The 21,031-nt window shown below is 43.2% G+C and overlaps 2 protein-coding genes across 3 annotated transcripts in view; both read left to right on the top strand.

Moving 5' to 3' along the window:
- RNF217 (ring finger protein 217) overlaps nucleotides 1–17,368 on the top strand; it is a 111,602-nt gene extending 94,234 nt beyond the window's left edge. Inside the window, exons 7-8 of the transcript XR_004645138.1 lie at nucleotides 16,998–17,088; nucleotides 17,292–17,368. The gene's annotated coding sequence lies outside the window, so the exon portion shown is untranslated. The remainder of the gene's footprint in view (nucleotides 1–16,997; nucleotides 17,089–17,291) is intronic.
- A 3,155-nt stretch (nucleotides 17,369–20,523) lies between these two features.
- LOC117874969 (golgin subfamily A member 6-like protein 1) overlaps nucleotides 20,524–21,031 on the top strand; it is a 31,209-nt gene continuing 30,701 nt past the window's right edge. The window contains exon 1 of one of the 2 annotated variants that reach the window (XM_034765748.1): nucleotides 20,524–20,803. In XM_034765748.1, the coding sequence (XP_034621639.1) occupies nucleotides 20,771–20,803 (33 nt within the window). In that variant the 5' untranslated portion in view covers nucleotides 20,524–20,770. The remainder of the gene's footprint in view (nucleotides 20,804–21,031) is intronic. The other variant, XM_034765749.1, reaches the window with a different exon arrangement.

The following is a 21,031-nucleotide window of genomic DNA, read 5'->3' as shown; positions in this document are numbered from 1 at the left end:
GTACTTTAGATAACTTTTTTATTTTCCTGTTTCAAAAAGTTATTCTCCAGAACCATTCTTCTAATCACGGTAACTATAAGGATATCAAAAATTTCAGTAATCTTGAAAAGGATGCTCTCAAGTGTTAACTAGGCTTAGCCAGTACTGTGCCCATCATCAAGAATACCTATTTCTCAGGGATTGAAACTTGTGGTTTAAAAAAAGGAACTATGCCTTGTCTACATTTTGTAAGATAAAATGTATCAATAGGGCTCAGTGATTTTAATTCAGATGCTAGGGTGTCTCTAAGCATAAAGTCTGATCCAATGAACAGACTATCCGGGGGGAGTCAGGAGACTTGCATTCTAGCCCCAGTTTTGCCACTGAGTCACTGTGTGACTTTGGGCACATTTCTTAATCTGTTTGTGCTTCAGTTTTCTCTGTCTGTAAAAATGAAATAATAATGCCTACTCACCTCACTAAAGCATATTCTCTTCTATGGATCAAAAACTCTATCTAAATGCAAAGTGTTGTATATCTCTAATAACTGACCCTAAAGTGTCTAAATGCATGAGTGTAATCATGGTTATGTGTGCAATTGCTCTTCACAGATAAATGCTGAGCTGCCACCTTCCTACATTATATAGATAGCTTTGTTTTAGATTTGCCAGAAAGGACCTTACAAAGGGTAAGCTAAAGATCTAAGAACTTGATCCTAGGCTGAGAGAGAAACTATGAGATAATGAAGTCCTAGGCCACTAATTCAATTAATGGACAAAATGTTCTCTCATTGAGCCAGTTACTTCATCAGAAAGATAGTGACAGAAAATAAGAAAATTTGCATGGAGCTTCTAGGTGACAGACCCTATGAAAAGAAGCAGGAGGAAACACTTGCCAGTCACTCAGCTCCAAGATTTGAGCTGGATGAGATGTATCTGTCTGTAAGCCAGTTTGTACCTGAATAGTTCTAATTCCTGTGTATCTAATAAACTAGTTGCAGTTTAAAGCACCTGCTTTCTTTTGACTTCTTAAATAGTTTTAGACTTAAGTTATCCATCTAATACTACTTCAATTTGTTTTACTTTTTAAAGGGTTATTTCTATTTTTTTTAATTTCATTTAAGAATGTTGTACAAAATCCCAAATATTTTGGTGAGGGCAGGAAAAGGGAAAAGTTAACTAAAATCAACATTTAAACCAAAATTCTATGATTAACTGAAAGGGCTTCCTTTTCTAATGAATGTGCACTCCGTTTCTTGTACAAATAGTTAGCAGGACATCTAGATGGCTATTTGTAAAGTTCTTGTGATTGTATAATTATGATAAATCTGTGTTCAGGCCTAAATATTTGGTCCCTAATAGTTGCTGAAGCCCATTTCTGAGTTAATTATAACGGGTATAATTAATTATAATTGATGGGGAATTATAGACCAATCAGCCTAACTTTGATACCTGGAAAAATACTGGAACAAATTTTTAATAAAGGGGGAGGATAATGGGGCTACAAGGCAGGGCCAGCATGGATTTGTCGAGACCAAATCATGCTAAACCAACCTAACTTCCTTCTTTGACAGGTTACTGGCCTAATGAATAGGGGGAAAGCAGCTGATTTTTAGTATGGCTTTTTATGCTGTCCTACATGACATTCTCATAAGCAAACTAGGGAAATGTGTGCTAGCTGAAATTACTATAAAGTGGGTGTCCAGCTGTTTGAAAGACCATACTGAAAAGCAGTTATCAATACTTCACTGTCAAACTGGGAGGGCATATAAAAGTGGGTCCTTCAGCGGTCATTCCAGCATCTGAAATACTACTCAATATTTTCATTAATGACCTGGACAATGGAGTGGAGAGTATGTTTATAAAATTTGCAGATGACACCACGCATGGAGGAGTTGGAGGTGATTTGGAGGACAAGATTAGAATTCAAAATAATCTTGACAAATTAGAGAATTGGTCTGAAATCAAGATGAAAATCTATAAAGATAAGTGCAAAGTACTACACTTGTAAATTTGATTGTTTTGTTTTTTTTCTTCCTAACAACTACAAAATGGGGAATACAAAACTGGCTACATGGCGGTATTGCTGAAAAGGATCTGAGGGTGATCGTGAATCACAAATTGAGTATGAGTCAAGACTGTGATGCAGTTACAGTAAAAGCTAATATCATTCTATGGTGTATTGACAAGAGTGTCATATGTAAGACATGGCATGCTAGATAGGGAGCTCCCTAAGTTGGGAGATGGTGAGGAGAGGCATGGGTTCTAAATCCTGCCCCTCTCACAGAGTTTAAGTCTGGGCTGCAGGGAGGTGCCTAGCTGTGTTGATGATTCACAACCAGGAACCCCTCTCTTCAAGTCATGCAGCATAGGCATCTAAACTGTTGCTTGGGTGAATGAGCTAGGCAGATGTCTGCCTCACTCCACACAAAATGGCTGAAGGATGTGGTGGTGCCCATCTTACAACTTTTTGCACAGTGATTAGAGCAATCATGGACTCATTAACACTACTATCAGTGTAAGGAAGATGTAAGATGATGGGGACTTGGGGAGTTTGTAAGTTACATTTTTCTGGGAGCACAAAGTAAAAGATAAGATTTTAATCACAGGTGGCTAATGAGCAGATAGAGGCTAAAATCAAAATGGAATCTCCCTAGCTGTATTCTTCAGATGGCAACCCCATGGGTCAACATGACCATAAGGACCTTCATTTGGCCTACCAGCCATCAGCTGTTCTGTCCTGCTTCCTGTAGGGGGCTCTGTTGTAAGGATGGCTCTGCTTCCTGCCTCTGTGCTTCCCTGACTTTTGGTTGCATAATTAAAATAATTTTTAATTCTTGTGGTTGCCAATCTTGTAGTTGTGTATTTAAGTTGAGTAAAAATTACAGTAGAAATTTGCCTTTCAGAAAGATTTCATACAAGATAGCAGTGTCCCAAGGATCAGATTTCTAAAGATATTTAGATCACTAGTGAGATTTTCAGAACAGCTGGGTGTTTTCAACCTTTAAAAATCTGCCTTTGCTGAATATTTGGGAAAGGAGTTCTACACTGAAGTAGTGAAATGCACTCAAATGTTGGGTACAGATGCAAAATAACAGTTGCCAAGGGCCAATGATAGATCAAAGGAAACCAAAGAAGTTTTGGCACCAACCCAAGAACTCAGGCAGCCTTGAAGTAGGGTGACCAGACAGCAAGTGTGAAAAATCGGGATGGGGGTTAGGGGGTAAGAGGAGCTTATAATAAGTAAAAGACCCAAAAATCGCAACTGTCCCTATAAAATCAGGACATCTGGTCACCCTACCTTGAAGTCATATGAGCTTAAAGAACAGACTTGTGTTATAAAAAAGGAAAATGAACACTAATTTAGGAATAAAAATTAGATTACAAAATCATAATTAAACAGGAAATGTTACTAGAAATGCTGCAGCTGTGATTGCTGAAGCTACTAGCACCTATTAATATTTTCACTGATTATTAAAATGTAAATTAATGACATCCACCTGCACAAAGGTAATGAAGTTAAATGATGCAGTGCTAAAACTAATAACATTTAAAAAAGTAAATAATTTAAAGGAGAGAAACTATACTTAGTGGAGAAATACAAGTGTGTGCTTCAGGCAAACCTCATCAGCTAAGGCAAATCAGTATACTACTCAGAAGTTTTAGGCAGACATTAACGGGTAAGGGAATCTTAACACTAAAAAATCGTATATGACAATTCCAGTGTTTCTGGGGTAGATAAGTAAAATATTTCACTGAATCCAATCTCCTTTAGCAGCGTAGCCTTCTCTAGGCATTAGGCCGCATCTGGGCCTTTCAGCATGCAGCCCTGGGGAGCAGCAGGTGCAGAGATGTATCCTCCTGCGGGGGAGCACCTCTGCCACCCACACCCTGTTTTTGCAACCACTGTAGATAGCTCACTTAAGGTGGGTTAGCGTCTGTCCCCACTACGCCCTCTCCCAGGGTTTCCCCTCCGCCACTGGCGGCAGAGCTGGCTTTAGGCCAATTCCGCCAATTCCCCCGAATCGGGCCCCGCGCCCAGTGGCGGGAGGGGAGGGGAGAGGAGAAAGATGTGGCCGAGAATCCCTTCCCTGGCTAGAGGATCCTTTTTAATTTTTACTCACCCGGTTGCGCTCCGTGTCTTCAGCGGCACTTTGGCAGCGGGTCCTTCACTCGCTCCGGGACTTCGGCAGCAGGTCCTTCAGTGCTGCCAAAGACCCGGAGCGAGTGAAGGACCCACCACCGAAGACTAGGAGCACCGCCCGGTGAGTACAAGCCCCACGTGTTTTTTTACATGGTGTTTTTTTTAGACATCCCTGCCGGCCCCGTCAAAACTGTTCGAATCAGGCCCCGCACTTCCTAAAGCCGACCGGCCCTGACTGGCGGCAGCGCATCTTCTTCCTTCCTTAACCTCAGGGGCTGTCGCCCTCAGACCCTTTCCGGCCCCTGCCTCCTCGTGCATTCGGTTTGCCCCTGCACAGATTCTGCCGCCTTCCCCCGCCCCCTGTGCCTAGCGGGCAGCGCCTTCAGCTGGCACCGAGCAGGGACCTCACAGCGGCCGGTTCCGCACCAGGGACAGAACCAGCTCGGCCCCGCCTTGCGCGGGGGCGGGGACCCCACAGACCGCCGGCGGCAGCGCGTGGCCGCACCCCCCCGGGCAACGGAGGACAGCGGGCTCCATAGGCCGGGCTGGTTACCCTGGCAACCAACACCGCGTGCGGCGGCGCCTCCAGCTTGCCCAGTGGCGCCCAGCCTGTCCCCCCCCGCCGGCCGTGGTGCCCCCAGTGACGGACCTGCCGCGAGCGAGGTGAGCAGAGCGCGTGACCCGGCTCCGGGCGGCCGCAGGCGCGTGGGTGCTTCCCATCGTTAGCAGCTCCCGCCGTGACGTCAGCGCTGGCGGGGGAGCCCGGCTCCGCGCGGAGGTCCGGGTGCGGGTCCCTGACCCCGGCGCGTTCGGGGCCCGGGCTGTCGGGGGGAGGCGCGGAGCCCAGGCGGCGCTAGCGCTGCCCTGAGCCTCCCCCGGGAGACGCCACAGGTGGGCCCTGGGAAGCGGCCTGAGGTGCCTGGGGCCGCGGGAGGGGGCTGAGGCTGCTGCCGGAGGGGAGACGATCGGGCCGAGGAGTCACAGCCGAGCCTGCAGGGAAACCCTCGCGGGCTTCGCCTGGCCGGGGCGGGGCGGGCAGAGCAGGTGCCTGGCCCGCGCCTGAGCCCGTCCTGCGCGCGTCGGGGCGCGCTGTGCCGGTGTATCCGGCGCTGTCACCTTCCTCCTCCCTTGTCCAAGCCGCGCTCCCCCCTGGCCCGCTGGCTCCAGCTCGGGGACTGGCAGGACCGGGGCTCTTGCTCCTATCGATGTGCTTAAACGCCGGTTTTTAACTTCTGAAAACCACCTAGCTGGCGGCGATTGGCCCCGTTGAACCCTAGGGCATACTAAGGTACAGCGGGATTAGGGCGACCAGACAGCAAATGTGAAAAATCGGGACAGGGGGTGGGGGGGTAATAAGAATATAGGAAAAAGACCCAAAAATCAGGACATCTGGTCACCCTAAACAGGATTCAAGCTGTGACCCTCTATGCAGTGCACCGAAGAGGGCTCCCAGCGCTGAAACGCAGAAGCTGTAGTAACGCTTGTGGGGACGCCAGGAGGCGAGGAGCTGTTTCTACTGAACTGCCCGCAATCCCCCTCTGTAGCAATACTTTTCAGGGAGCTTTATTAGGACAGCCTTCCAGTGTTTTCCCCAGGAATTGAAATAAGGGGGGTGTTGGAATATTCGGGGGAGGGGAGGTGAGGGCCAATGAGGATTGAGACCGTGAAGGCGAAGGTGGGCTGTATGGCACCATAGTAAAAACTGAAAAATGTTTCATGACCATTTTATTAAAATTTAACTCATGTTTTAAAATCATCACAAAAATTAAAGTTGGTTACTCAAGCCTACTATGAAGCACGTCTACATCCTTCTTGGTTTCTTGTTGTAATTTTGCACAATTCTTTGGTGTCTTCTTGTGTGTCCGTTACTTCCAGTCCTTCATGATATGCTCCTGATCAGGTAGAAGGCAACTTGTTTCAGAACACAACATTCTATTCAATGAGGAAAAAGAATGCTCAGCTGTAGCTGTTGTGACTGGGAGTAGCAAGAGATGAATTCCTACTTCTTTCATCCCAGGAAACGTAGCACAAAGATCGGTTTGAACCATTAGTGATGATAAAGAAGAAGTTGAAGTCAAATCTTCATTCATTCGTAGTATGATATTCCTCTCTGTGTTCAAAATTCTTTATTCTGTCCTGATCACATGGCACCCCATTGCTGGTAACTCCTCACTCCACTTAACTGTTGGTGTTTTATAGGACAGGCACCTGTAAAAGCTACGTGAAGGTTGAGTAGAATCCAGAAATCGCTATTGTAGATTTGTAAGAATCAAGTCTGTGTACTTTTTAAACTGGCTTAGCAAACGCATCTTGTCCTCTTCACTTAAGGAGTCAATATAAGTACCTTCATTAGTCAACTTCTGGACTGAAGTCTTTGCTTCTTCAAATACATTTTCAATGGATATCTCTGATTGATCCAAGGGTAGCTTCTATTGCTGGACACAGATCTACTACTGTTGTGGCAGATGCCTGGACGACATTGTTTAATGACCCAAGTGGTTTCAACAGTAGACTTAAAAGAGAGAGTATGGCGATTGTCTTCTCTGACCTTAGTAACAAAAGTAGTCCATCTCGGTAGATACTTTCGAAAGCCAGTAATAACAGTTGCAGTAATTTTAAGACAACAGCCAAGAATTGCTCATGAGAAAGCCAGCAGGTTTTCCCAGATTGGACTAATTTGAACTTCAATCCCAGTGTATCTTGTATTTGTTTCCAAGACGTTCAGTCCTTTTGGACTCTTACTGAAAAAAGAGTATAAAAAGCTATTAAATGTATGGCTTTTTAATGTCTTTTGAAGAGTCTGCAGCTCATACTAGTGCTAGCTGGAGTAGATGGCCTCTGCAGTGTGTAAAGGATTGATTAGGGTTACACTTTTCTCTGAGCCAAGGCTTGTACTCCACTATGTCTTCCAGAGAAGTTTGTAGCTCCATCAAATGTAAATTCGGGGTTCAATTTACAAGCATTTAACTCTTCTAAGATGTCACAGATGCAGTTGATGTGTCTTCTATAACCTGAACATCTAGAATACATCTACTGGCCTACGACAGACATTTAGCCCTAGTCTACACTGTGGGGGATCGATTTAAGTTACGCAACTTCAGCTATGTGAATAATGTAGCTGAAGTCAATGTACTTAGATCGACTTACCATGGTGTCTTCAACGCGGTGAGTTGACTGCTGCTGCTCTCCCGTCAACTCTGCCTGCACCTCTCGTGGTGCTGGAGTAGGAGTCGACAGGAGAGCGCTCAGGGGTCGATTTATTGCATCTAGACTAGATGTGATAAATCGATCCCTGCTGGATCAATTGCTGCTTGCCAATCCGGCGAGTAGTGTAGACATACCCCAAGATAACATACACAATGTCTTAATACTTGATGCCTATTTGCATTGGTGCATTCATCAGCCATGTATGCACATATTTTCAATATGGTGAGAGAGTTCTTCACTTTATCAACTAACTGCTGAGTCTTTCACTGTTGCACCGCATGCTTCTAGAGAGTCAGCTGAGTTTTTTCAGAAAGATAGTGAGGATTTGCCAGTCTTGTTTGAAACCAGTGTCCAACTTCAGGATTAACAAATGACAATGCACTTAACATTGGCCTCCAGTTTGTAGTGTGTAGTATGATGCCACAGCCATGTTGATTCATATAAACTGAGTTGCGTCTCCAGCATTCTTAACAGCCTCATTAAGTTCTTCTAAAATTGGCTTTGACAATGACTGGCTTATAAGGCTTTCTGCATGTTGATGCAGTCCAGAGGCATGGTGTTTTGCAGCCTTTTCATATAGGTTGTCAGTATTGGCTTAGCTGATCAGTCTGGCAAACCAAGCTCCTCCACTTTTACTATATAAATCCATGATATGCCCACGGTCTTGAATACTGCATGCAGTTCTGGTCACCCCATCTCAAAAAAGATATATTGGAATTGGAAAAGGTATAGAGAAGGGCAACAAAAATGATTAGGGGTATGGAACAGATTCCATATGAAGAGAGATTAAAAAGACTGGGACTTTTCAGGTTGGAAAAGAGATGACTAAGAGGGGATATGATAGAGGCTTATAAAATCTTGACCGGTGTGGAGAAAATGAATAAGGAACTTCACTTAACACAAGAACCAGGGATCAGCCAATGAAATTAATAGGCAGCAAGTTTAAAACAAACAAAAGGAAGTATTTCTTCACACAATGCACAGTCACCCGTGGAACTTTTTGCCAGGGATGTTGTGAAGGCTAAAACTATAACAGGGTTCAAAAAAGAACTAGATAAGTTAAGTTCATGGAGGTTAGGCCCATGAATGGCTATTAGCCAGAATGGGCAGGGATGCAACAACATGCACTGAGTGTCCCTAGTCTCTGTTCACTAGAAACTGGGAGTGGACGACAGGGGATGGATCACTCAATGATTCCCTGTTCTGTTCATTTCCTCTCAAGCACCTGGAATAGTCACTGTTGGAAGACAGGATACTGGGACAGATGGACCATTGGTCTGACCCAATATGACTGTTCTTACATAAAAAAATAATTATAATAGTAAAAAAAAGTTTAGTACAGAAACTCCCCAAGGTAATGACCTCTTGGAGATAGCGATGTTGTGAGATAATGACCTTGGCAAATAATGCATTTTAAAAATCTTGTATATTTATATAAGATTAAGATTTAAGATTCCCAGTCCCAAATCTAGCATTCTGGAGCGAAGTCACTAAAACATAGTCCAGTGCTCTGGCCGCTGTTGTTTGTCATGCCACCGTTCACTCTACCACTCTGTCCCCAATGGCCCTGCACTGTCACCTTCTGCTGCCACCTGCCACTGTGACCTCTGCGAGTTGGTCTCTCAAATTTCCACCCAGCTCTCAATGATTTCAGCTCTCAGTGCGGGAGCCTCACAGTGAGTGCAGGCTGGGCTTTCTCTTCCACAGAAACGCTGTCCCAAAGCAGGTCTAAGCGCTTAAACCTGATTATCAGGGATTTCAGCTCTAGTGGTCACTTACCAAACCAAAAGACTCTCTATGGAGCCTAATCAGCTCTGTCTCTAAACAGGAGAGAGGGGCAGGTCAAAGAGTGCCTGTGAGTCTCAGACAGAGCCCACACCATTAAGCAAAATGCTTGTGCCCCACTCTCTCTCTTCACTAGGATACGGCATCCAAACCTCCTGCTTAGGGAGTGCAGTTCAGTTGAGGATGACTAGTGCTTAATTTGTAATGAAAGAGGTGCCGGGGCTCAAGCAAGTTTGTTACTTTCATAACTGATGTGATAAGCCCAGAGGTCCTAGGGCTATGAACTTCCAAGCCTGGAGGTGTTGCAGCTCAGCCCTGGCAAGCCCTAACCCAAATTAAGCACTGGGGGAGACCCCCTCATTCAGTCAGGTTAAGTACAGTTCTGCTGCCCTTTACTCATACTATAAGGATAACAACATTTCATGACCCCCACATTTAATACTTAAGTGATTTGTAACCCAACACCAGCCAAAATTGATCACTTGGGCAGCACAGCTATGTCTTCTGGATACCTAGGCAGAGTAGGTGTGTTCATGTAAATACAGTCTGGTCCTGAAGCCTTTCCACCCATCCCTGGCTCATCGCTAGCTGTCAAGGGAGAGCTCATTCAGACCTTGCTTATAAATAATCATTTGACATTATTAGGTAGGCCAATATAGCTGAAACAAATGTGCTGACATTGTCATAAATAACAGCTGTATGAGGAAGCTAGTCTTTGTTCATACTTTTCAAACCCATTATGCTTTCTCAGGTACAAGTATTTTCTCATATACTGTGTATACTTTTAAAGTGTGTATTAATGTTTTAATTTCAATTCAAATTTCCAACCAATGACTAAGTTTCCAACACTGCATGTAACTGGGGGAGGGTGTTGGGGAAATTCAGGGGGGTACACCCCTCATGGGGGGGACTAGGGAAATCCCTGCATGCTTCAGATTTTTGGGGTTTGCTTGGATTTTTTTCCAAACAGAAAAGCAAGGGAAGGGAATCTTACACTTTCTGCTATATAATGGCTTTATTTTTATTTATTAAACATCATTTTAAAAAAGTTGGCTTCGTCTTAATTTCATTTGGCTTTTATGAGGTGAGGCACCAGCCTGAGCTAGTATTAAACTGCCCAGGTGGGCAACCCTTTGCCAAAGTAAACAAGCATTAATTCAGTACAGCTTTCCAATAAGGCCTTCAGCTGTTTTGTATTTTCAAATAAATCTGCTGTTGCCTTTCCCTCAAATTCCCTAATAACCTTTACAAGTACCTAATACCACAGCCCTGGTTATTTTGCTTCTAAAAATCACATTTCATAGAAGGTTGGTAAGCTGTACCATTTTTTTAAACTCTTACTTATTACTTCATTCTAAATTGTCTCATAACATTCAGCTGTTTCATGAGCAGTTTAGCAATTCTAGAATTGCTAAATGATCTTTTAACATTTGTATAATCTAACAATGCCATCTATTCTTTAGCTGTAACAGAAGGGTAAAAGGTATAGAGTGCTAAAAAATTTGATTTCCTTTTGTCACAAAATAGTCTTTCTAGGTTGAAATAATTCTGTCATTATGATCTTGCACTATAAGGACTCAATCCTCATGTTTTTAAAACTGAAAACTCTGATGCTGGATTTCACATATCCCCTATGTAATGTATATCACAGTCAAGGGTACTGGAACAATTTGTATAGTGTGGGTGCTGAGAGCCATTGAACCAAACTGTAAATCCTGTCTATAATGGAAACCATACTTCAAGCCAGGGGGTGCATCAGCATCTCCAGCACACCTAGTTCTAGCACTTATGATAATAGTGCAAGACTAAGGCATTTCAGGCCACGTGTCAGTACAGGGTACATCCAAGAAAGCACAGTATGCAGTCTTCATTTGCACGAGGTCTGTGCTAGGATAGAGACCTCATATCCATTATTACCAAATGTATCCTTAAACTGAGTCTTAGAAACACTTCTTCATACTAATACCCACTGATCTCTTGAGACCAGATTTCTAAAGATGCAATTTTATGCATAGCCTATTAGCTTATATGAGTAGGATGAGCAGAATATTGCACCAAAAGTTTCTTCATTAAAAATAATTTTGCTGTTTTCTTGTAGCTAAAGCAATCTCACATTATGATGTGAAACAACAATGTTGAAGTAATTTGGCCAAAGTATTCTTTTATCATGATATAACACTATGGTGCCTTTTTTTCTTTAATTAGTATTTTAATGATAAAACCAGCACTACTCCATCCCTTGGAGCCATGGCAGATGTACTTTACAATGTATTACTCCTGAAAAAATTCTGCGCCAAAAAATAAAAATTCAGCGAACATTATTTTAAAATTCCGCAAATTTTATTTGTCAGATAAAAGTGGAGGCTCCAGCATGGGCATTAGGGAGCACAGGCCACTGGCTGCATAGAGGTGGGAGATCACTGTGCAGCTTGCCCATGGGACACGGACTCAGTGGTGAGGCTGCATCCAACCCTGACACAGCGCAAGGACCAGGCCTGCCCCAGAAACACCCAGAGCCTTGCCCCTCCATGCCAGGTGCACTAGGGTGTGGAGAGGAAAGCTCAGCAAGGCAGGATCCAAGGGTGGAGGGACTTAGTGTTGGGAGATCCAGGTGTGGGTTGAGAGGGTTCTGTGTGGGACAATCTGGATGCGGGTGGCTCAGTGGGAGATCCGGGTGTGTGGGAATCATAGAATCATAGAATCATAGAATATCAGAGTTGGAAGGGACCTCAAGAGGTCATCTAGTCCAACCCCCTGCTCAAAGCAGGACCAATTCCCAGCTAAATCATCCCAGCCAGGGCTTTGTCAAGCCGGGCCTTAAAAACCTCCAAGGAAGGAGACTCTACCACCTCCCTAGGTAACGCATTCCAGTGTTTCACCACCCTCCTAGTGAAATAGTTTTTCCTGATATCCAACCTGGACCTCCCCCACTGCAACTTGAGACCATTGCTCCTTGTTCTGTCATCTGCCACCACTGAGAACAGCCGAGCTCCATCCTCTTTGGAACCCCCCTTCAGGTAGTTGAAGGCTGCTATCAAATCCCCCCTCATTCTTCTCTTCTGGAGACTAAACAATCCCAGTTCTCTCAGCCTCTCCTCATAAGTCATGTGCTCCAGACCCCTAATCATTTTTGTTGCCCTCCGCTGGACTCTTTCCAATTTTTCCACATCCTTCTTGTAGTGTGGGGACCAAAACTGGACACAGTATTCCAGATGAGGCCTCACCAATGTCGAATAAAGGGGAACGATCACGTTCCTCGATCTGCTGGCAATGCCCCTACTTATACAGCCCAAAATGCCGTTAGCCTTCTTGGCAACAAGAGCACACTGTTGACTCATATCCAGCTTCTCGTCCACTGTGACCCCTAGGTCCTTTTCAGCAGAACTGCTACCTAGCCATTCGGTCCCTAGTCTGTAGCAGTGCATGGGATTCTTCCGTCCTAAGTGCAAGACTCTGCACTTGTCCTTGTTGAACCTCATCAGGTTTTTTTCTGCCCAATCCTCTAATTTGTCTAGGTCCCTCTGTATCCGATCCCTACCCTCTAGTGTATCTACCACGCCTCCTAGTTTAGTGTCATCTGCAAACTTGCTGAGAGTGCAGTCCACACCATCCTCCAGATCATTAATAAAGATATTAATCTCGATATACGGGGGCTTGTTGGGGGGTTCTGGGTGCAACAGTAATGGGGCTCTGCAGGGGAGTCTAGGTGAAGGTGGTTGGGGCTCAGCAGGGTGAGGTCTGGGTGTGGGGAATATAGAGCTTGGCAGGGGGGTCTGGGTGTGGGTGGCTTGTTAAGGTGGTCCAGGTGCAGGGGGAGTGGGGCTCATTGGGGGGTTCTGAGTGCAGGGGTGTGAGGTTCGGTGGGAAGGTCTGGGTATGAGGGCATCTGGATTCATGGGGGTTGGGCAGATGGGGGAGCAGCTCCCTGTACAGGGATCCCTCCCTGTGCAGCTGAGGAGCAATGGGCGCAAGAAGCGGCGAGGCAGGGGGGAGGGAGGTTTGCAGAGCTTCCTGAAGCTGGGGGAGAAATCTGGGGGTGGGTCTGACCCAGCCCCAGATGCTGTGCAGGGGAAGAGGAAGTCCTGTCTTCCCTAGCCCAGCCGGGACTAGCAGCTGAGCCCAGCACAGGGTAGGAGCCACCAGCCGGGTCTTCCCCAGTCCCGCCCCCTGTCCCACAGTGATTTACCTCTCTGCCAGCTGCCCTGGGCACCTGAAACATACTGCTGGCGAGGGTTGCATGACCACTCTTGTGGCTTCCCTTTGCTTCCCCATCAGAGTCACTTTTCTGCGGGGAAACAAAGAAATCTTCGGGAGACATAAATTCTGCACATGTGCAGACGTGCAGAATTCTCTGAGGAGTAAATGTATGGAATCATTAAAAACAGTAGGAACATAAGAATTGTCATTTAGCTCAGATCCATGGTCCATCTCTTCTAGTATTGTGTCTCTAACAGTGACCAGCACCCAATGCTGCAGAAGAAGGTGCAACAAACCCTGCGGTAGGCAGGTATGGGGTAATCTGTCCCCTCACCCCCAAAGGTCTCATCTTATGAGGTTTTATATCCTTTCTAAAATGTTCGTTAGCATTTAGTATGTAACTGGATAATCTTGTTATCAGTATAAATGTCCAGTAACTTTTTGATTTTTGCAAAGTTCTTGTTCTCTGTGACATAATGTGGCAAGGGGTTCCACAGTCTAATTACACATAGTTTGGAGAAGTGTATCTTTTTATCAGTTTTGAATTTGCCATTTTTAATGTCATTTAAAGTAAGGTTCTGTTGCATGGTTCCTGGATCTATTTATATTGATAGGCATTGCACTATAGCAGTGGTTCCCAAACTGGGGTTCGTGAACCCCTGGGGGTTCACGAAATGGAACAGGGGGTTCTCGTGAAAAAATTTCCTAATGGCGGATAGAGCTGTCCCTAGGGACCGGGACAACTTGGGGCCAGCAGCCCAGAGCCCCTGGACTTCCAAGAACTAAGCAGATCAAAGCAAGCATATCTATCACACTGAGGAGATTTAAACTTCAAGACTCCTTATAAGAAATGGAAAGGAAGGTGGATATTTTTTGCTGTTTTTAAAATTACTATGAAGAACAAGTTTAAGCTTTGTTGTAACGTGTGTTGTTTGCCTGGACTGCTCAAGACCTGAATGCTTGTGTTGGAGGAACTCTTTGAGTTGGTTTCTTAAATACCTTCATGCTGTTTCAGATTTGATACTCCTTGATGAAACATAGGAGCCTTGTCTTATAAGAGGCTTATTCAAAATGATACAAGCTACAAAAGTGAGATCTTGGAAGAGTGTTGCCATTTTCATAATGTAATAAAAATACTGTATTGATAAATAATAATAATAGTGTGTAATAAGCTTGTCATAAAAACAAATTTAATATTTCCAAGATCACTGCTTTTATAATTTATACCCAGGTAAAGGAGAAAATCCCTGGAAATATTCATTTTTAGGAGGGAGGTTATGAGACTTGATATTTTAGTGAAAGGGGTTCACAGGCTGTTAAAATTTGGGAACCACTGCACTGTAGGAATGGTTAAAAATGGGGAAAAAAGCATTGAATCATTTCCTGCTGACCACAGGTGGCTAAATATGAATCCAACAAAAGGCACCTCTGAGTTTTTAGTATAATTGCAGTTGTACACACCTGTAATTATTTGATCTGAATGCTAGAAATTGAACATTATATTAAATTTGAGAAACATAAGCGCATACTTTGTATGAAGGAATGCACTTTCAAATACATGTATACTTCTTTATTTTCTTCCTATTTTGGAAATAGATACTGTGTGAGCATTTATTATTAGTAAAAACAATGTATATAATAATGTTTGTTTATATGGTACTTTTACAAACAGAATAAGATGTGGTCCAAGACCCAATGGTCTTAGTCTTTAGGTAGGCAAGATGGATGGACAACTAAATATGGCATAGCATTTCAAGTAAGGGAGGATATGGTGAGAAGTAAGAAAGCATTCCTTGATGTAGGTGGGTTTTATGGAGGCATATGACGGAGTGAGTAAGCAATGCAAACTGAGAGGGAGAGACTTGCTTTCTTAGAAAGCAGTATGAAAAAAAGGAGAGGGAGAAAGGATTGGAAGGAACATAGGATTGGAAGGAACATAGAAGTGATTTGGGGGTTGAATAGATAAGAGCAGAGTTATAGGTATGGGGTGAAATTTATATATATACATAAGTGCCTTTAAGGTGAGAACAAGGAATTTTTGGGGGGGGGTTGTTTGTTTTTAGGATGAAACAAGAATTAATGAAAGGATTGAAATAGGTTGCAAGTGCTTTGGAGGATAGGATTGAAATTAAAAATGATTTGGATAAACTGGAGAAATGGGGGTAAATAGAATGAAATTCAATAAGGACAAATGCAAAGTGCTTAACTTGGGATGGTAAAATCAGTTGCACATATACAAAGTGGGAAATGACTGCCTAGGAAGGGAGTAGGCTAGAGGTCATAGTGGATCACAAGCTAGATATAAGTCAAGAGTGTAACAGTGTAGGTGGCTTTTTTTTTTTTTTAAGCAAAAATCATTCTGGGATATATTAGCAGAAGTGTTGTAAGCAAGACACAAGGAGTAATTCTTCCACTCTACTCTGTGCTGATAAGGCCTCAAATGGAATAGTGTGTACTTTTGGGGTGTCACATTTCAGAAAAGATGTGGATAAATTGGAAAAAATCCAGAGGAGAGCAACAAAAATGACTAAAGGTCTAGAAAACATGACCTATGAGGAAAGATTGAAAAAATTGGGATTTGTTTAGTCTGGAGAAGAGAAGGCTGAGGGGGGACAAGATAACAGTTTTCAAGTACGTAAGATGTTGTTACAAGGAGGAAGGAGAAAAAAATGTTCTAGTTAACCTCTGAGAATAGAACAAGAAGCAATGGTCTTAAATTGCTGCAAGGGAGGTTTAGGTTGGACATTAGGGAAAAAATCCTAACTGTCGGGTAGTTAAACACCGGAATAAATTGCCAAGGGAGGTTTTGGAATCACCGTTGTTGGGTATTTTTAAGAGCAGGTTAGACAAAACCTGTCAGGAATAGTGTAGATAATGCTTAGTCCTGCCTTGAATGTAGCGGACTGGACTAGAAGACCTTTTGAGGTCCCTACCAGTCTTATGATTCGAGGGCAGAAGAGTGGTGAAAAGGTCAGCTCATTGGGAAAAGAATTTAACTAGTAACAGATTTGAGAAGGATGAAAGGAAGAGAGCCTTGTCATTGGCACCTTTTGTAGGGGACATGCACTCGTGTATGTTAAATACTTACCATGTTAGGAGATGTGTGCATCTTTAAATCTTAGCTTCATTAATTGTTGAGAAGCGGAATCTTGTAATTCTATCTGCATTGTTTATAAGTTTTATAAATTAGGCATAAGTTCTTCAGAAAAAAACAAGTTTTGGTCCTTGGGTAAACCTATATAAGGTTTTTCCTATATACTTCTACCCCGATATAACACGAATTCGGATATAATGCAGTAAAGCAGCACTCCGGGGGGCGGGGCTGTGCACGCCGGTGGATCAAAGCAAGTTTGAAATAACGCGGTTTCACCTATAACACAGTAAGATTTTTTGGTTCCCGAGGACAACGTTCTATCGAGGTAGAGGTGTATTTGAATTGGAAGTCATCTTGTTCTTAGCATTGATATTACTACATAGGAGTAGTAACTGAATCTCCTTTAGGAAAGTGTGCATTACAGTGTACTGCACACCACTATCATCAGTAAGTGTGAAAATATACTAGGATGAGTAGAAGATATAGGCTTAATAGAGACATTTTACCATAGGGAGAATATATTATGAGTACAATAATATTTTGTTGCTTGATAATTACAATGTACATATAGTTTTGAATTAATCTTTTCTAGCAATGGAGAATACAACTTCAAGTATAGAATCTGAATACATCAAGAACCTCCAGCAACAAATCTACTTTCTTGAACTGGAAGCCAATTTTCTATATCCTTCAATATAGCTTTCTAAAAAATTAGATAAATATACCATACCCAAGAAAAACTTATCTTGGAAATACATTAAGATCACACAAGCTGAGTAAAACATTTTAACTGTTTAGTGTTATGATTTTGATTAAAGAAAAACTTTTTCTGCACTTTATGTAATTAATTTAAAATCACTTTTTGACCTTAACTTTCCATTATTACGCGTGAACAGACTAAAAAAGCCACTGATCTTCAACCCCGCATTACCTCTGAAACGGAACACTTGCTTCAAAAGCTAGAGGTAAATTTTTCCAGTTACACAACTTTATTTTTATGTGAATAACTCTGTGGTCTATTCTGTTTCTATCAAGTAGTGTAGCTTTTTTGCACTTTGGGGTTTTTTGTCTTTTGGGGTTTTTTTGTAAATAAAGTGAAATATTGTGTCAACTTTAAATATACTATCAAAGAATGAGTTAAAATAGTTTCAGCTTCTGCACCTGTTCTAAGTCCTCCTGCCTAGTTATGATTTTACAATAATTAAAAAAAATTCCTTACTCCTGTTGTTGAATGAAAGACTCAACAAAATGGGAAACTGAATGATTAAGACTCATTCTACAATGACGTCACATACTCAGTTGGACTGCTCATGAGCTTAAACAAAATTAAGCATGTGTATAAAGGTTTGAGGCCTGACTACAAAAATGCTGTCAAATGTATAAACAGGAAAAAATACAATAAATACTTTCTCAAATCTTTTAGTTATAGTCAATTTAAGTATTACTTGTAACAACAATAAAGAATTTCAGTGTTGTTTTTTTTTAAGTTGACTGTGTCCTTTTAAAAAGTTTGTTGCCTAAAGTGGCCATATCTACCTATATATGGCCCTGATCTTACCAGGAGGACAAAGCTAAAGTTAGTAACCAAGGGCTTGTCTATATGGGAAAGTTGACTGGCATAGCTATAATGGAATAATTATTCTGCTATAGTTATTGTAAATATAACTTTTTCATGAGATACTCTGTTCAGGAGAAAAAGTGACTTTATTCTGGAATAGTTACTCCACAATAGATTAATATTCCAGAATTCAGTGTCCACACGGGGAGCTATATTGGCATAGCTATAGCTGAATAAAAAAAGTCTTGGTGCAGAAAGAAGCCATACAGCCCATCTAAATCCATTTACTAATCTAGGTGAGGGAATGTATTTAGTGAGGAAAACAGATCATTTTTCAAAATTTTCAGTATATTTCTATGTAAATAAATATGGAAAAAGCATTTTTGTTCACTTAGCTTATGTCAGCAAAATGAGCTCCTATTTTGTCTCCGAGGGCTTCACAACTTTGCTAAGTCTGTCGTGTTCATGCATAAATATTTTATTGATAGTCCACCATGACAGAAAAAGGAAATGATCAAGTGGGTTAAAGGAGTTGACATTTGATTTATTGTGTGTTGGTGGTTTACATCATGTTTAAGTAATTTTGTATGACATGCTGGTTTGTTATCATGCTCTTGGGCCTTGGCTACACTTACCCGGTAGTTCGACGGCTGGAAATCGAACTTCTGGGTTCGACTTATCGCGTCTAGTCTGGATGTGATAAGTCGAACCCGGAAGTGCTCGCCGTTGACTGCGGTACTCCAGCTCGCTGAGAGGAGTACCGCGGAGTCGACGGGGGAGCCTGCCTGCCGAGTGTGGACCAAGGTAAGTTCGAACTAATTCGAACTAAGGTACTTCGAACTTCAGCTACGTTATTCACGTAGCTGAAGTTGCGTACCTTAGTTCGAATTAGGGGGGTAGTGTAGACCAAGCGAATGTGAATGTGTGGAGGAGTTAACTTTAGTTAATAACAAACTAATAAAGGAACAGCACATCAGATATAGGTTGTTATAAATCAAATGAAGGAATTTTTATGAGACAGTTCTGTGTATAAGCAAAAGGAAAAAATGCAGCCATTTGACTGAATAAGGATATTGTGTTCTTTGCTTATGAATTGGAAAGTAAAATCACATAAGCTACAGAGTTCAGTTCAGAAATATATTGAAGTGGGACCTCCATGGGTCTGCAATGGGAGCTGGAATGGATGCTAAGCACTTTTGAAAACCAGACCACCTATTTAGGAGCCTGATTTTAGGCTCTTTTTTTTTTTTTTTTTTAACGCTAGCCTAAAACCACATTTTAAAAGAGGTGAAGTTTTCTAATGACTTATAAATTTACATTCTTTTCAAGATTTTTCCAGAACTATGGACCATAAAGGTTCATCAATGGTATATTTGAAGTTTATTTTAGCTATACTATGTGCCTTGTTGTACATCAGCTGCAAGGTCTTTGGGGCTGGGAGTGTCTCAGTTTTTGTACGTTGTGCATTACCAAGCATGTTGGTAATAAATAATAAAATATGTATACATGATATAAGATATGTCAGTTTCTTTGAAACAGGTCATACTGGCTCAGGGGCCTTCTGCATATGTTTGCCATCGAGGTCTTTCCACTTTTTTTGCTTTAGGGCCTACCAAAACTTGAAGCCCATGTCATAGCCATAATCAAAAAAGAAAACAATCTCCCTAAATTCTCATGTCATATTTAATCTTACAGTAGACATTTTCTGGGAATTTTTTGGGGGGGGAGTAATCAGAAAAGGAGTTAAGGCAGGGGTGGGCAAACTTTTTGGATCGAGGGCCACATTGGGGTTGCACAACTGTATGGAGGGCTGGGTAGGGAAGGCTGTGCCTCCCCAAACAGCCTGGCCCCTGCCCCCTATCCGCTCCCTCCCACTTCCTGCCCCCTGACTGCCCCCCTCAGAACTCCCAACCCATCCAACCCCCCCTTCTCCTTGTCCCCTGACTGCCCCCTCCTGGGACCCCTGCCCCCCATCAAACCCCCCTGCTCCCTGTCCCCTGACTGCCCCGCTCCCTGACAGCCCCCCTGGGATTCCCACTCCCTATCCAACCGCCCTCTGCTCCTCGTCCCCTGACCACCCCTTCCCGGGACCCCCCACCTCTAATTGCCCCCCAGGATCCCACCCCCTTATCCAACCCCCCCAGCTCCCTGTCCCCTGACTGTCCTCCTGACCCATATCCACATCCCTGCCCCCTGATAGCTCCCCTGGGACTCCCACTCCCAACCCTCCCTGTTCCCCAACCCCTGACTGCCCCCCCCAACCCTTCTCCCCATCCAACCTCCCCCTCCTCCCTGACTGTCCCCCAGCACCCCTGCTCCCTTACCCAACCCCCCCACTCCCCGCCCCCTTACCAGCAGCAGGAGCTCGCAGCCGCGACACCCGGCCAGAGCCAGTTGTGCTCCCCATTCTGCCCAGCGGGTGGGGCGTGGCTGCGGGAGAGGGGGAATAGTGGGGGAGGGGCCGGGGACTAGGCTTCCCGGCCAGGAGCTCAGGGGCCGGGCAGGACGGTCCTGCGGGCCGGATGTGGCCCGCGGGCCATAGTTTGCCCACGTCTGAGTTATGGTGTGTGTGAAAAATTTCTCCACAGTAGACTATTTGAAAATGTTCCTAACTGTTTTTCTTTTCTCATCATAATTCTAATATGTGCTGGACCTGCTCAGGAAAAGTGCCTTTTTGTGTACTGGGGATGCAGGTTTGTCGTGCAATTATAAAGATATATAATGAAGGCATCAGTAATTACTTCATAAAGATGCACTGAGACCTCTCAAAGCAAGTCAAAGCCAGACAAAAATCCTTCGAATGTGACATGGTAACTTCAAAGGACTGTTACATTTTCCACGTAATAATTTTAGTTAAATATTTGATAATTTTGGCAGAGTAAAATTTTAAAATGTTTCCTCTTTTAAATTTTGCTTTGTTTTTCTTGCATTTCTTAGGGTTCCTCTAACTGTTCAACTAGTTCAATAATTCCCATATATTCCAAACTTCACACCCACATGTGTTTTGATAACATCTCAGACCCAGACATTTTTAAAATTAAACACAAACTGTTCTTCCACTTATTCAG

The sequence above is a fragment of the Trachemys scripta genome, chromosome 3, assembly GCF_013100865.1.
Source record: "Trachemys scripta elegans isolate TJP31775 chromosome 3, CAS_Tse_1.0, whole genome shotgun sequence".
NCBI classification, from domain to species: domain Eukaryota; kingdom Metazoa; phylum Chordata; order Testudines; family Emydidae; genus Trachemys; species Trachemys scripta.
This window is presented reverse-complemented; position numbering and strand designations above follow the sequence as displayed.